Genomic DNA, 13,368 nt, shown 5'->3' with positions numbered 1-13,368 from the left:
ATCACATATGATCATATCAAGGTGGCCACATTATCAAAGTGCAATTGAGAAAACGATGGTATGACCGAAATAATTTATTAAATCAATTCTTTATAAATATATTGATTAAAATAAGAGGAAGAAGAATGTTGAGTTATTAACTATATAATTTACCCATATGTTTTATTAAAATCAACCGAACTTGTGATTGACTAAACCTTTTTAATAGTGTTAAAAGAATTGAGACGGGTGAATAAAAATGAAGGGCATATTGGGAAGCCAAAAAGATTAGGCAAAAGCTCCTCTTTCTATTATTCCCTCTTCTGCTTATGCGCCCCGGATTTCAGAGATCTCTTTTTTCAAAGGTTCAAATTTCAGATCTAAATTAATCAATTCTGTTTATGTTCATTTTAATCTGTATAATTTGTTTCCTCTTTTTTTCCTTATTTCCATTCCCTGGCTTTCTCTTTGATGTTGAAGGTTTTTTTCATTATAATTTCAATTTGTTTATTGATTTATTTTCTTTATCCCGATTAGATTGTTTTTCTATTATTAGATTTATTGTGTGATAATAATTTGGAAATCTGATTCCACTTTCTTTTTCTTTTCTGAGATTGTTCGATTGATACTTCTTGGTAAATGATTTTTTAATATGAATTAATTATGATTTTCATATTTAGTAAAATAAAAAAAATTAATAATGGCTGGTTTTATAACTTTTGTTTAGTGATTCAATCTTTGATTTTTTTTTGGGTTTTAAATTTGGAGAATGTAACTAATTCATTTTTTGTTGGTTTGGTTTGAGAAATTTTGCTATAGTTGTTGCTGTTTAAAAGTAAAATCATTTAATTTTCAGTTCATCAAATAAAAGCTATCAGTAAGTCAACTGCAAAAAAGTAGGAAAACAAATATTTGTGCCACTTAATTTTTGCTTTTAAAGCAGAAATTAAGAAAATAATGTTAGATTTTAGATTTCGTGTTACTGTTCAGTTATTTTGTTTGTTTTATAATCATGAAACTGATTTAAATGTTGAAAAATGTTAAGAATGTTATATTTTTTCATCTGCACTTTGTTTAACTTGTAAATTGTTTTTATGGCTTCCCATTTTAATGATTGCTTATAAACGGGATTCTGAACATATGTTGGTGCAGCTTGAAGCTAATACTGCAGGATGGGTAAGGAAAAGTTTCACATTAACATTGTTGTAATTGGCCATGTCGACTCTGGAAAGTCTACCACCACAGGTCACTTGATCTACAAGCTTGGAGGTATTGACAAGCGTGTCATTGAAAGGTTCGAGAAGGAAGCTGCTGAGATGAACAAGAGATCATTCAAGTATGCTTGGGTTCTCGACAAGTTGAAGGCTGAACGTGAGCGTGGTATTACCATTGATATTGCCTTGTGGAAGTTTGAGACCACCAAATACTACTGCACTGTCATTGATGCCCCTGGACATCGTGACTTTATCAAGAACATGATTACTGGTACCTCCCAGGCTGACTGCGCTGTCCTTATCATCGACTCTACCACTGGAGGTTTCGAGGCTGGTATTTCCAAGGATGGACAGACCCGTGAGCATGCTCTGCTTGCTTTCACTCTTGGTGTGAAGCAAATGATTTGCTGCTGCAACAAGGTAAGTTATTGCATTTATTATTTTATGTTCTGTAGTTTCTAATTGGTTGCCTAGTAATTAGTAATTATTTTTATTTATGATGTATCTATTTGTTTCCTTGACAGATGGATGCCACGACCCCCAAATACTCAAAGGCTAGGTATGATGAAATTGTGAAGGAAGTGTCTTCCTACTTGAAGAAGGTCGGTTACAACCCTGAGAAGATTCCTTTTGTTCCGATCTCTGGTTTTGAGGGTGACAACATGATTGAGAGGTCCACCAACCTTGATTGGTACAAGGGTCCAACACTTCTAGAGGCTCTTGACCAGATCAATGAACCCAAGAGGCCCTCTGACAGACCACTCCGTTTGCCACTTCAGGATGTGTACAAGATTGGAGGTATTGGAACTGTTCCTGTGGGTCGTGTTGAAACTGGTATCCTCAAGCCTGGTATGGTTGTGACCTTTGGTCCTTCTGGATTGACCACTGAAGTTAAGTCTGTTGAGATGCACCATGAGTCCCTTGCGGAGGCTCTTCCAGGTGACAATGTTGGGTTCAATGTTAAGAATGTTGCCGTCAAGGATCTTAAGCGTGGATTCGTTGCTTCAAACTCCAAGGATGATCCTGCCAAGGAGGCTGCCAATTTCACTTCCCAAGTCATCATCATGAACCACCCGGGGCAGATAGGAAATGGATATGCACCTGTTCTTGATTGCCACACCTCGCACATTGCGGTGAAGTTCGCAGAGCTCTTGACTAAGATCGACAGGCGTTCTGGTAAGGAGCTTGAGAAGGAACCCAAGTTCTTGAAGAACGGTGATGCAGGATTCGTTAAGATGGTTCCAACCAAGCCCATGGTTGTCGAAACCTTCTCCCAGTATCCGCCACTCGGTCGTTTTGCAGTGAGGGACATGAGGCAGACTGTTGCTGTTGGTGTCATCAAGAGTGTGGAGAAGAAGGAACCAAGTGGTGCCAAGGTGACCAAGTCTGCTGCCAAGAAGGGTGGCAAATGAGCTGTTGGGCTGTGTCTGTCATCGGTCACTCAGTTACCTGTTTCGATAGTTGTAGTTATGAATCATTGCCATTGTCACGAGCATATTGTTTGCAGAACTGGGTTCTTGATAGGCGATGGTGAGTAATATTTTCGAGTTCTTAAATATTGTCTCCATTTTTAAGTCAGGTATTTTTTTTTCCTCCTAGAATGTTAATCCAACATTTCTATATAAATAGTTTTGTTTTTCCTCTTGTACTTTGCCTTGAATCTCTTTACTGTTTGCATTATTTATAGGGTAAAATACACATTTAATACCTAAACTATCATTTTTTTTGTTTTGGTACCTAAATTTTATTTAATATAATATTATAACTAAATTAGTTTAGGTTTCAATTTCTCTTCGTTAAAGACTTACATCTCTGATGATGTGGAATTTACATTACAAGACACATGGAATATTGAAAAGGAGAAATAATTCCATTATCTGTCCTTAATATGTTAAGGACGAGTATCAAATTTAAATTAAATATTAGACATGATTTTGTAAAAGAAATAAAGTTTAGGTTCTTAAATGGAATGAAAGTGATAGTTTAGTTATTAAATGTGTAGTTTGCCCTTAATTCTATTGTAATAATAAAAAGGGTAAACTACACATTTATTATCTAAATTTTTAATTTTTTCTATAATCATACCTAATGCTTTGTTTTTATTTTATTTTAGTATATTGTCATTATAAATTTTACGTTTTTAGTACCTAAACTATCATTTTGTTTTGTTTTACTACTTAAATTTTTATTAATAGGGTATTAAAATAAAACAAAAACTAAACTTAGATATGATATTGAAAAAATTAAAAATTTAAATATTAAAATAGATTAAAATTAATAATTTAAATATTAAACGCTAATAAAAAAGCTCCGATGTGGTAATCTGGGTGAATACTAAGGCGCCAGCTTGCAAGGCAGTGGTCTTACCATCTGAACAAAAGGTTAAACGGTGTTTGTGTCCCTCATAGAAATACGTAATTCAATTTAATTCTTTTAATATTTAATTTTTAGCTTTGGTCTCCTAACAATTTTTATCTTTGGTCTCCTCACAATTTTTATCTTTATCTAGGTTCCGAACAAAATATGTGGTTTTGCCCTTGAGTTCAGCATTTAGATATTGTACGAAACATGCACATCTATTTTTGAAAAACCCAACATATTCAAATAGTTATGGAGTCAACAATTGATTAAAAAACTTTTATTATCATTTTTTCTTCTCTAGATTATGAGTTTAATATACTATACTAAAATTCCTCTTTTCTTGTACAGGAATGGTTAAAAAATATTTACAGAAGATTAAATTATGTTTTTATAATCAAACAACTAAAAATAAAGTATACCACATATATAAATAATTTTGAATTGATTAAAAGTACAATTTAGGAATAAAAGGATATTTTGGTAAGAGTATTCAATGTAAAATAGTTAAGAGTTATCTTTGAAAATATACTACCTTATATTTATATCAGATTTAATAAAAAAATGAAAGTATATTTGAGTAATTTTATTAAAACCAAATAATTCGTGAAAAATAGTGAAATAGTAAATTGTTCGAAAAGCCAAACTCATTCTGTGATACTCATATTTGAAAATCTTAGCCAATTTTACAAAATAGATCTTCAGAGACTAAATCTCAAAATAATAAAAAAAAAATTCCATCTTTAAGCAAAACTCAATCAATCTAGAATTTACATAAAATTAAACTATATCCAATAACATATTCTTCTTTCATAGCGGTTCAAGCCTGATTTAATGAAAATTTATAACTCAAGAAACATTGAAAATCCATCTTAGTCATGCATCAATTTAGGTGTTAGTGTAACATTGAAAATCCTTTACTTAACATTGAACTAAAATTACAACTTAATATCATTTCAATATTTGAACTTTCTTTTTAAATGAAAATAGACGAATTACAGAAAACTAAGAATGAAGTGAACACCATGGGACAACAGACTTGCTCTTCATTTGATAAAAGCCCCCCTTTACAAACTAGGCATAGCAAAGTCTTGACGCGCGATAAATCACAATACTTCATCACAACACCCTAAATCGGACGATGATCCACTATCATTTATGTCGAGCGTTGAGCATAGGCACTTTTGGTGGAAAATCGGTGGTGCTTATCACATTTCCAGCCGAAGGGTGAAGTAAATTACGGAATAATTCCCACTTCTTAAAAAGAAGAGAAGGTGTGCACAGAAATATTTTAAAGGGGCTTTGAGCATTAATGAATTAGAGTAAACTATTTAAGATAGTTTCAAGTGAGTTATTAGGTTAAATGGTTGAGGAATAAGGGAAGGAAGTGGCGATAGGGTTAAATCCTTCTAATAGCAAGAGTTTTTTAAAAAGGAAAAAATCAACACGTCATCCATCCAGAAGATCCCATAACTGGTCATGTTTCTTATTATTTTATATATAGAGAGAGAGGTGTCGACATTTATTTTCGTCCGATTTTACTATATAATATTTATACGTTAATTCATGTCATATAATTAATGTATAGTGTATATGCATTACATTATATAATATATACATATTATGTTGTATATTATAATTATATAGCATAAATATATATATTATATCAATATATTATTACATATTATATATTCATTATTGTTATTTTATTTTCAGGTCCAACAACTACAGGCCCAAACTCAAAGCCATTACAAATGGTGATCCGGAACCCTTGCAGACCCGGGTCTTGGAGCAACCCGAACCGATCCACTAAAGCCCGACCCGAGACCCGGTTCAGACCCGAACCGACCTAACCCGAAGCATCTAGGGTTTTTCAAACCCTAGCCCGCCTCCTCAATGTCGCATAGTCTGCTCACACCCATTCCAGCCGCTTCCAACAACACCTCCGAGTTTCCCGACGACGTGATGTTGTAGGACTCCAAAGCCAACCACCAAACAACAAACAATGCAAGAGTTTTAGTCCTATTAGGAGTCTAAAACCGAACCAAAAATAGGTTTTAGCCCTATAAATGCATGTAAAACTCACACGAAAATCCCACAGAAAAATACTTAGAAATACGCAAGTAATACGAGAGAAAATAATTGAAATCGGAGCACTTGTAACATCTCGAAAGGAAATAAAAGCGTAAAGTTCTTACCTTTCTTGGTTTCTTCAAACTTGCATGTGTTTTGTTTGCATGATTTCCCCTTATTTTTTACTCAAAAAAAAGATCGGCCGATGATCGGAGAGGAGGGCATTCGAGAGCTTTCTCTCATATCTAGCCCTCCTCGAGGCCGTTTTGTAAAAATAAATTAGATTTTTGAAAAGACGGTTTAAAATGCTTTCAGAAAAAAAAATTTGCCGTCGATAAATGGCGGCCGGCGAGGCGGCGGTGGCTGAAATCTGGGTTCTCTATGAACCCAGCGGTCGTGTTCTTCAAAAATAAAGAACATTTGAGAGAATTAAAGGGGGCTTTTGATCGAGAGAAGAGAATGAAAAAATAATTTTTGTTTCTGGAAATTGGGTTTTATATGTAACCCGTTGACCCGATTTTGACCCGCATGTTGACCCGATCCAACCCCAAGATCCGCGTGTTTTTAATTAAAAAAGGTGAATTACAGTTTCGGCCCCCATGGTTTTAAAATGTTCATTTTGAACTCCGGATTCGATTTTAATCCCGATTTGCTTTTAAATTTGACCCTTTATTTTATTTTTCTTTTAACTTTGTCTTTTTTATATATACATATTTTTTTTTCTTTTTTTCATTTCAATTAATTTCTTTTTTCTTTGTTTATTTTATTTAATCTAATTTATTTATTTATTTATTTTTATTTATTTTTATTTTTTCTCCTTTGTGTTTATGTTTTTATTATTATTATTATAATATTTTTTTACTTAACATTTATATATTTTAATTTTAATTTTAATTTCTATTTTAATTTTTTTTTCCTTTTCTTTATTTCTTTTATTTTTTTTATTTGACTTGTTTATTTAATTTAGTTATTTTTTTTTGTTTTCTTACCTTTTTTATGCATTTTTTATTTACTTCTTTTTCATTTTATTTTATTTTTTTATTTTATCTTTTTATTGTTTTTCCCCTCTTTTCAACTTGGCTATATTTTTTGGTATCTTTTCTTATTTTTGTTATCTTAATTTTTTATGTGTTTATTTGTTTTTTTCCTTATATTTAAAGTATCATAATTTAATGTACATTTTGTCCTTTGATTTGTTAAGTGTTTTTACTTTATCAACCTAACATCTTTTTTTTCCTTAAGGGTATTCTTTCAAATCCATCGAAGGTAAATAATTTGGATCAAACTTTACCTTTTAATTTAATTTACAATTTTCTCAATTAAGACAATTGGAAATTAATTAGTACCGAAATGGCAGTTCAAGGGTGCTAACCCTTCCTTGACTATAACCGACTCCCGAATCTGACATATTTCTAGTAAGACGCAGATCAGGTAAGATGGTGCCTGATCAACCTAAATAATGTATTTTAAATGATTGGTGGCAGTTCTAACTTTTTTCAAGTTGAAGCCCAATTCCGAGACTACCCGAAAGACGGTTGCGACAACTTGACGACTCTGCTAGGGACAGGTAAGTGAGTCAGGCTAAGGTTAATTTCCAGTTGTCTTTTTTAAGCGAAAAAGGTAAGTTTAAATTTTAAGGTAACTTTTTTGATCCTTATTACTTACTTTTGATTATCTTTTCAAATAAATAGTTGTACTGACGATTTCTTTCAATGGTTTCAGCCTATTAAGTTTTTTCATCTAAGGCTCTATACTTGAGCTCTGAACCCTTTTAAGTGGGGGTGAAAGCGACACCTTTGTGAGAATTTATTCTCTGCATAGGCCTAGCAAGTAGCCTTCGGGATTCACATACCTTATGTCCTCGTGTGAATTTATTTACAGCATAAACATAAGGGAATATATCCTCTCAAGTTTAACTTAGTCCACACAAGCTTGTAATGGTCTTATGACTAAGGGTCTGGCAAGCCCAAAGGGGCACCGGCAAGGAGAACTTGGGTACCTTCTTTAGAACCTAAACCGAGAGACTACAGGGAATTAGAGCCTACCCCAAAACCTCATTTCAAAACCTAGGATGTTTTTACTCATGCGGTTTGCCACTTTTATTTTTTCTTTTATCATTTATATTTTTATCTTACTAACGTTTTTCTTTCATGTTTGTCTTTTTAGCATTTGCATCATAAAAAGAGGTCGTTGATCCATAAAAAGTGTTAGTTACACAAAAATAATATGCATTAATGGACAAAGGGGTTGTAATGCAAGAGGTAAAAATGTCGAGTCCGAAAAGACTCAGAAAGAGAAGGGAGACAGTCTGCAAGGAAGCTATGTGTCAAAATTGGTTAGCTATGCTTCTGTCAGCCTAAAGTAGAATGATGTTCAAGAGCTACGGAGCATTTGAGATAGCTGGAAGAATGACCAGAAGCAGAAGTTCAGCCAGCGGTATGGTGATATCGCTCTCATTCTCTATGTCAGGATGGATGAGCCCCTAATTAGAGCCTTGGTACAGTTCTAGAACCCGGGGTACAACTGTTTCACCTTTAACCAAAAGGACATGGTGCCCACAATCGAAGCGTATACTATATTGCTGCATTGTGAGGAATCAAAATAGAGCGGGTCTACATCAAGCACATCAAAAGTCAGCCTTTCAAGAATGGTCTGAAAAATGTTGTAGGGGTAGATGAAAAATAGGTAACTGACCGGGCTCGACACAAGGGTAGTGGGTAAGCAATTTCTTGGATCCATATCAATCAACTAATGAAAAACCATCCCAATGAATTGAAGGCAATAGATCTTTTCGCACTGGTCTTTATGGTTTGTTTATATTCCTAAGGACTTTGGGGTACATTGATGTAGCTGTGGTAGAATTTTTTGAGCAACTCCCGAGGTGAGTAAATCTAGCACCGGTAATTTTAGCTGAGACCTTTCACTCTCTCAACCACTGAAGAAAGACTGGCGGAGGAAGATTCATAGGGTGTTCTTAGATTTTCCAAGTTTAGATCCACAATCATTTCTGGAAGACTAACGGGATTACTTACCGCCGATTCAGCACCACCTATTCACCTTTGGGGGAATTCCTTACATTGAAATGGAATGAAAACGCCTTAAAGGAAAAGTGGATAAAAGTATTAGCACATCTTCAGGATAGGGATATTGCTTGGAGAGCTCCTTAATTGACCCACAGTGACATTCTCTTCTGATGTGGGGATTCAAACACTATGACATTACTTGGACTATGGGGAGGAGTATGATATTCTCTGCTTTTGAAACTTCGACAGTATGGGGCACGTCAATTTATCCCAGTAACATACGAGATATCTTGATCGAAATTTGCATACCATGGGGACAACTACAAGAAAATAGTTAAGGAAATAACTGAGTCATGGAAGAAAGTATTATGAATGTATGTCGTGGCTGCAAAGGACATGTTTACTCTGAACTATTTGGAGTGGCGGAGGTTAAGGAAAAAAGACAACAACCCCGTGCCAAATCATGAGGAGACTCGGACTATGGAAGAACATCTCAGACATGTCCCTTCAGAGCTAGAGATAGCAAGGAAAGAATTTGAAACTGCAAAAGACGAGTTGAAATAGAGGGTAAGGGAACTTAAGGCCAAAAGATACCAGTGGAAACTAGATGTCGATACTAAGAAGGATCGGGCAGACAAGTTAGAGAAGGAACAGAAGAAAGTTCGTTTCGAGCTCGAAAACTTGAGAAAGGACTTCTGAGTACTGGAAAGGCGAAGCCAGCAGCCTAAAAAGGAAGTTTGAAGGGCATGATGAAAGAGAAACTCTGAAAGAACAACTAAAGACTGATCAGAGGCGTTTGATAGACAACCAGTACCAGAACAAGCGTTTGAGAATCCAAGTAGCTCATTTAGAGAAGTCCCTTCAGAAACAGCAAGAACGGGATGTCAAAACCATAGCTGAATTAGAAGCCATTGTGGACGGATTCAAGAAACAAGCAAGCGATCTTCAGATAGTGCCCTTTGATGGAGGATTACAGTGATGTTTTTGTTGGGAACAAGCTTAACAAAGAGTGAAAGCTAGAGATGCAGTCATCCGTGATTTCTTGGAACAAGTGCAGAAGGCAACCCGTCATCTGCATGGTTTAGAAAAAGAAGCCGGAGTGGTTCGACAAGGCGTTCAACCAATGACAGATGAAGGAAGAAGACTTGTCAACCTATTAGAAGATGTTCGGGGTCTAGAGTATTTAGTCCAGATGTACCTTTAAAATATTTTTTGTCTCTTAAAAGATCAAACATTTTTGTCTCAATAAGAATTATTTATAATAACAAACACACTTATGGATCAATGCCTCTAAATCTCATACATTATGCATCTCATACTTTGCATTTTATTTTCCATGTTTATTTTTCTATTTTCCATGTTTTTACATTCATATTAACTAATAGAAAATGTCTCATCAGAAGAAAGAGCAAACACCGAGTTTACCTCCATAAGCTCTGGACACGCTTCATCCTCACAACATTCGCACAAAGAAAAGATAAATAGAAGCCAAAATCGCTCAACTCAAGGAAAACATGTTGAAGTTACAGAGAGAGCTAGAAGAAAAGATAAACCAGAAAAGTTAGAGTACTCTTGATACAATCACGAAGAGCCAAGAGTCATTGGTCGATCAGATTGTGGCCAAGTTATCTGGTTTACATCAAGCAAGTGCATCAGGGGCAGGTTCGTCTGATGGGGGTAACTATACCACCAACCCCACAGGTGGTTATCTCACTCGGAATCTTACCCGGACTGCAAAGGGACTCATATGTTGCTAAAGGTAAAACCTTATATGTTGGTAAGATACAAACTTCTGTATCCAACCCTGACAATAATCTGGATGATTACCACATACCAGATTTTGATAAGAAAGACAAAGCAAAAAAGATGGAAGAGAAAATTAAGCTGTTGGAAGACCAAATGAAGGTGGTCAAAGGGGACCATGATTACTACAGGGTTGATGCATTGGAGCTAAGCCTGGTCCCGGATTTGGTACTTCCACCAAAATTCAAAGTTCTTGAGTTTGAGAAATTCGATGGAAATAGTTGCCCTCAGCCCACATCACCATGTTCTGTCGGAATATGACGTGATATATGGGAAACGATCAACTTCTGATTCATTGCTTCCAGGAGAGCCTGTCCGGTTCAGCCATCCAGTGGCACAATCATCTGAACCGATCTCATATCAAGACCTGGAAAGATTTAGCCAAGTCTTTCTTGGAACAGTACAAACACATTAATGATATGAGACCAGACCGAGTTATGCTACAAAGTATGGAAAATAAGCATAACGAAAGTTTCCGACACTATACACAGAGATGAAGGGATTTGGCTGTGCAAGTTCATCCCCCTTTGGATGAAAAAGAAACCAAGAAGCTCTTTGTGCGGACTCTGAAGTCTCCTTACTTCAGGCACCTGGTTACAATCACATCAGGAAGTTTCTCAGATTTAGTTATGTCCAGAGAGATGATTGAATTAGCCATAAAACAAGGCAAAATCGAGGGAGTGAAATCAAGCAAGAAACCTCCCATGAAAAATAAGGATAGAGAGTTCAATAATGTCAACACCTACAATGCTAATAAAGGTGTTACAATCTCTAACACAAAAACAACTGCAGTTATACCGTCAGGTACTTCTAGACAAAGTCTAAGGGAACCTAGGAAAGAAAGGGAGAAAGAGCAATTCGATCCTATTCCCATGTCATACAAGGAATTATACCAATAACTCTTTGACACTCATGTAGTGTCACCATACCCTGTGGAACCAATGAATCCCCCACACCCCAGATGGTATGATGAAAACGCCCACTGCGAATACCATAATGGTGTACTGGGGCACACGATCGAAAATTGCCTCGTATTCAAGAGGGTTATACAAAAAATGTGCAGCAAGAATTGAATCCACTTTAACTCCGGATCACCAAATATTGGACAAAATCCTTTGCCTAATCATCAGGAGACTGGGATTAATGCAGTCACTACCAAGAAAAGCAGGAAGGTCAAAACTTGTGTTTCTGAAATAAAGTCTCATTTGGCTTGCGTATGGAGCCAAATGGTGAAAGCATGGCTTCTCGCACCACATTCGAATACATCAAGGAATGGAGATGGTAACCACTGTTGTTACCATAATGAAGAAGGGCATGAATTGCAAGATTGTTTAGAAATCAAAGCCTTGGTCCAGCTCATGATGGATAGGAATGAGCTGAAGTTTTATGAAGAAGTCCGAGATTCTTCGGAAGCAGATGTTTATGCTACTGGAGAGTCATCTGAAAAGAGATACGGCAGGGGTAGTCCTTTAATAATTACCCCTAAAATAAAGACAACTGACAGGATACAAAAGAAGGTGATGATCATAACACCCCGACCTTTTCACTATAAAGACAACCGACAAGTGCCATGGAAGTATGAATGTCATGTGAGCATTTCAAAAGAAGATGATAGCGAAGTGGGGCAGGCTGTGGAGAAACACTACTTCCAAGAGGCCAAATCCCCCCAGAGACCACTTGAACCCTTCAAGGAGGATATGCTAGCAATCAACGAACCAATAAAAGAAGAAGAAACTAGAGAGTTTCTCAAATTTTTGAAGCACAATGAATACAACATCGTAAAACATCTACATAGCTTGCCAATACGTACTTCAATGTTACCACTACTGTTAAACTCGGAGGCACACAGGGAGGCACTTTTGAGGGTCCTAAATCAGACGTTCGTGCCACAAGACATACCAGTCAGTAAGATGAGTAAGATGGATAGATTGGTAAACAACATTCAAGCCGATAATCTCATCTTATTTTCAGATGATGAGATTCCATCTGGAGAAAGAGGTCGAGCTAAGGCATTACACATCACCACCCACTGTAAGCGGCACACATTACCGAGTGTATTGATCGATAATGGTTCAGCCCTTAATGTGATGCCTTTAGTTACGTTGAAAAGGCTTCCATGGATACCTCTCACATGAGAACCTTCCAGAGCGTGGCCCGAGCATTTGATGGGACCAAGAGGGAGGTAATTGACAAGATTGAGGTACCTTTAACCATCGGACCGACCACCTACGAAATTGAGTTTTTAGTGATGGACAACATGCCTTCCTATAACTTTCTTTTGGGAAGGCCTTGGATTCATCAAGCTGGTGCAATTCATCCACGCTGCATCAAAAAGTCAAGTTTGTCATTGATGGTGCCCAGGTAATTATTAACGCTGAAGAAGATATTGTGGCGAGTGTGACCATGGATGCTCCATACATCGAAGTATATGAGGAGGTAGTAGAATGTTCATTCCTCTCCTTAGAATTTATGAATGCCACATTCGTGGCTGAAGGAATGAAGATTTCCAAACCCTGGCTTTCTGAATGCACCAAGATGAAGATCAAATAGACCTTAAGACGAGGTGCTAAGACATGAAGAGGATTTGGGAAGATGTTGGAAGGAAGGATTAATCCCGTCTTTTCTATATTGAAGTTGGATCAGTTTGGACTTGGTTTTCAGCCTAGTCACAATAAAAGATGAGAGAAATTCTGAAGAACCGAGAGAGACATTTGGCCAGATTGATTGGAATTGAATTTCAATGGGAACCCATGGTATTCCTACCTCTTTACGACACGTTCAAGTCTGGTAGTTATGTGTTTAAACCACCTCACCAGATTTAGAAATAACTCTGAAAGACTTGAGTATCAACGGTGTAATCACAGAGAATGCTGAAGATGCAGATAAATCCGAAATTCGCCCACTGCCACCTTGGTATA

General features: G+C 36.2%; 1 protein-coding gene across 1 annotated transcript; it reads left to right on the top strand.

Annotated features, from left to right (window-relative positions):
• Window positions 1-322: 322 nt before the first annotated feature.
• Window positions 323-2,837, top strand: LOC120187762 (elongation factor 1-alpha). Its single transcript, XM_039191391.1, has 3 exons — window positions 323-344; window positions 1,132-1,613; window positions 1,718-2,837. Exons 2-3 carry the CDS (start codon window positions 1,152-1,154, stop codon window positions 2,603-2,605), a joined length of 1,350 nt encoding a protein of 449 aa, XP_039047322.1. The 5' UTR covers window positions 323-344; window positions 1,132-1,151; the 3' UTR covers window positions 2,606-2,837.
• Window positions 2,838-13,368: the final 10,531 nt, after the last annotated feature.

The sequence above is a fragment of the Hibiscus syriacus genome, unplaced genomic scaffold (genome assembly GCF_006381635.1).
Source record: "Hibiscus syriacus cultivar Baekdansim isolate YM2019G1 unplaced genomic scaffold, ASM638163v2 tig00113725_pilon, whole genome shotgun sequence".
NCBI lineage: Eukaryota > Viridiplantae > Streptophyta > Magnoliopsida > Malvales > Malvaceae > Hibiscus > Hibiscus syriacus.
The sequence above is the reverse complement of the archived record's forward strand: the minus strand, read 5'-3'. Positions and strand labels throughout refer to the sequence as shown.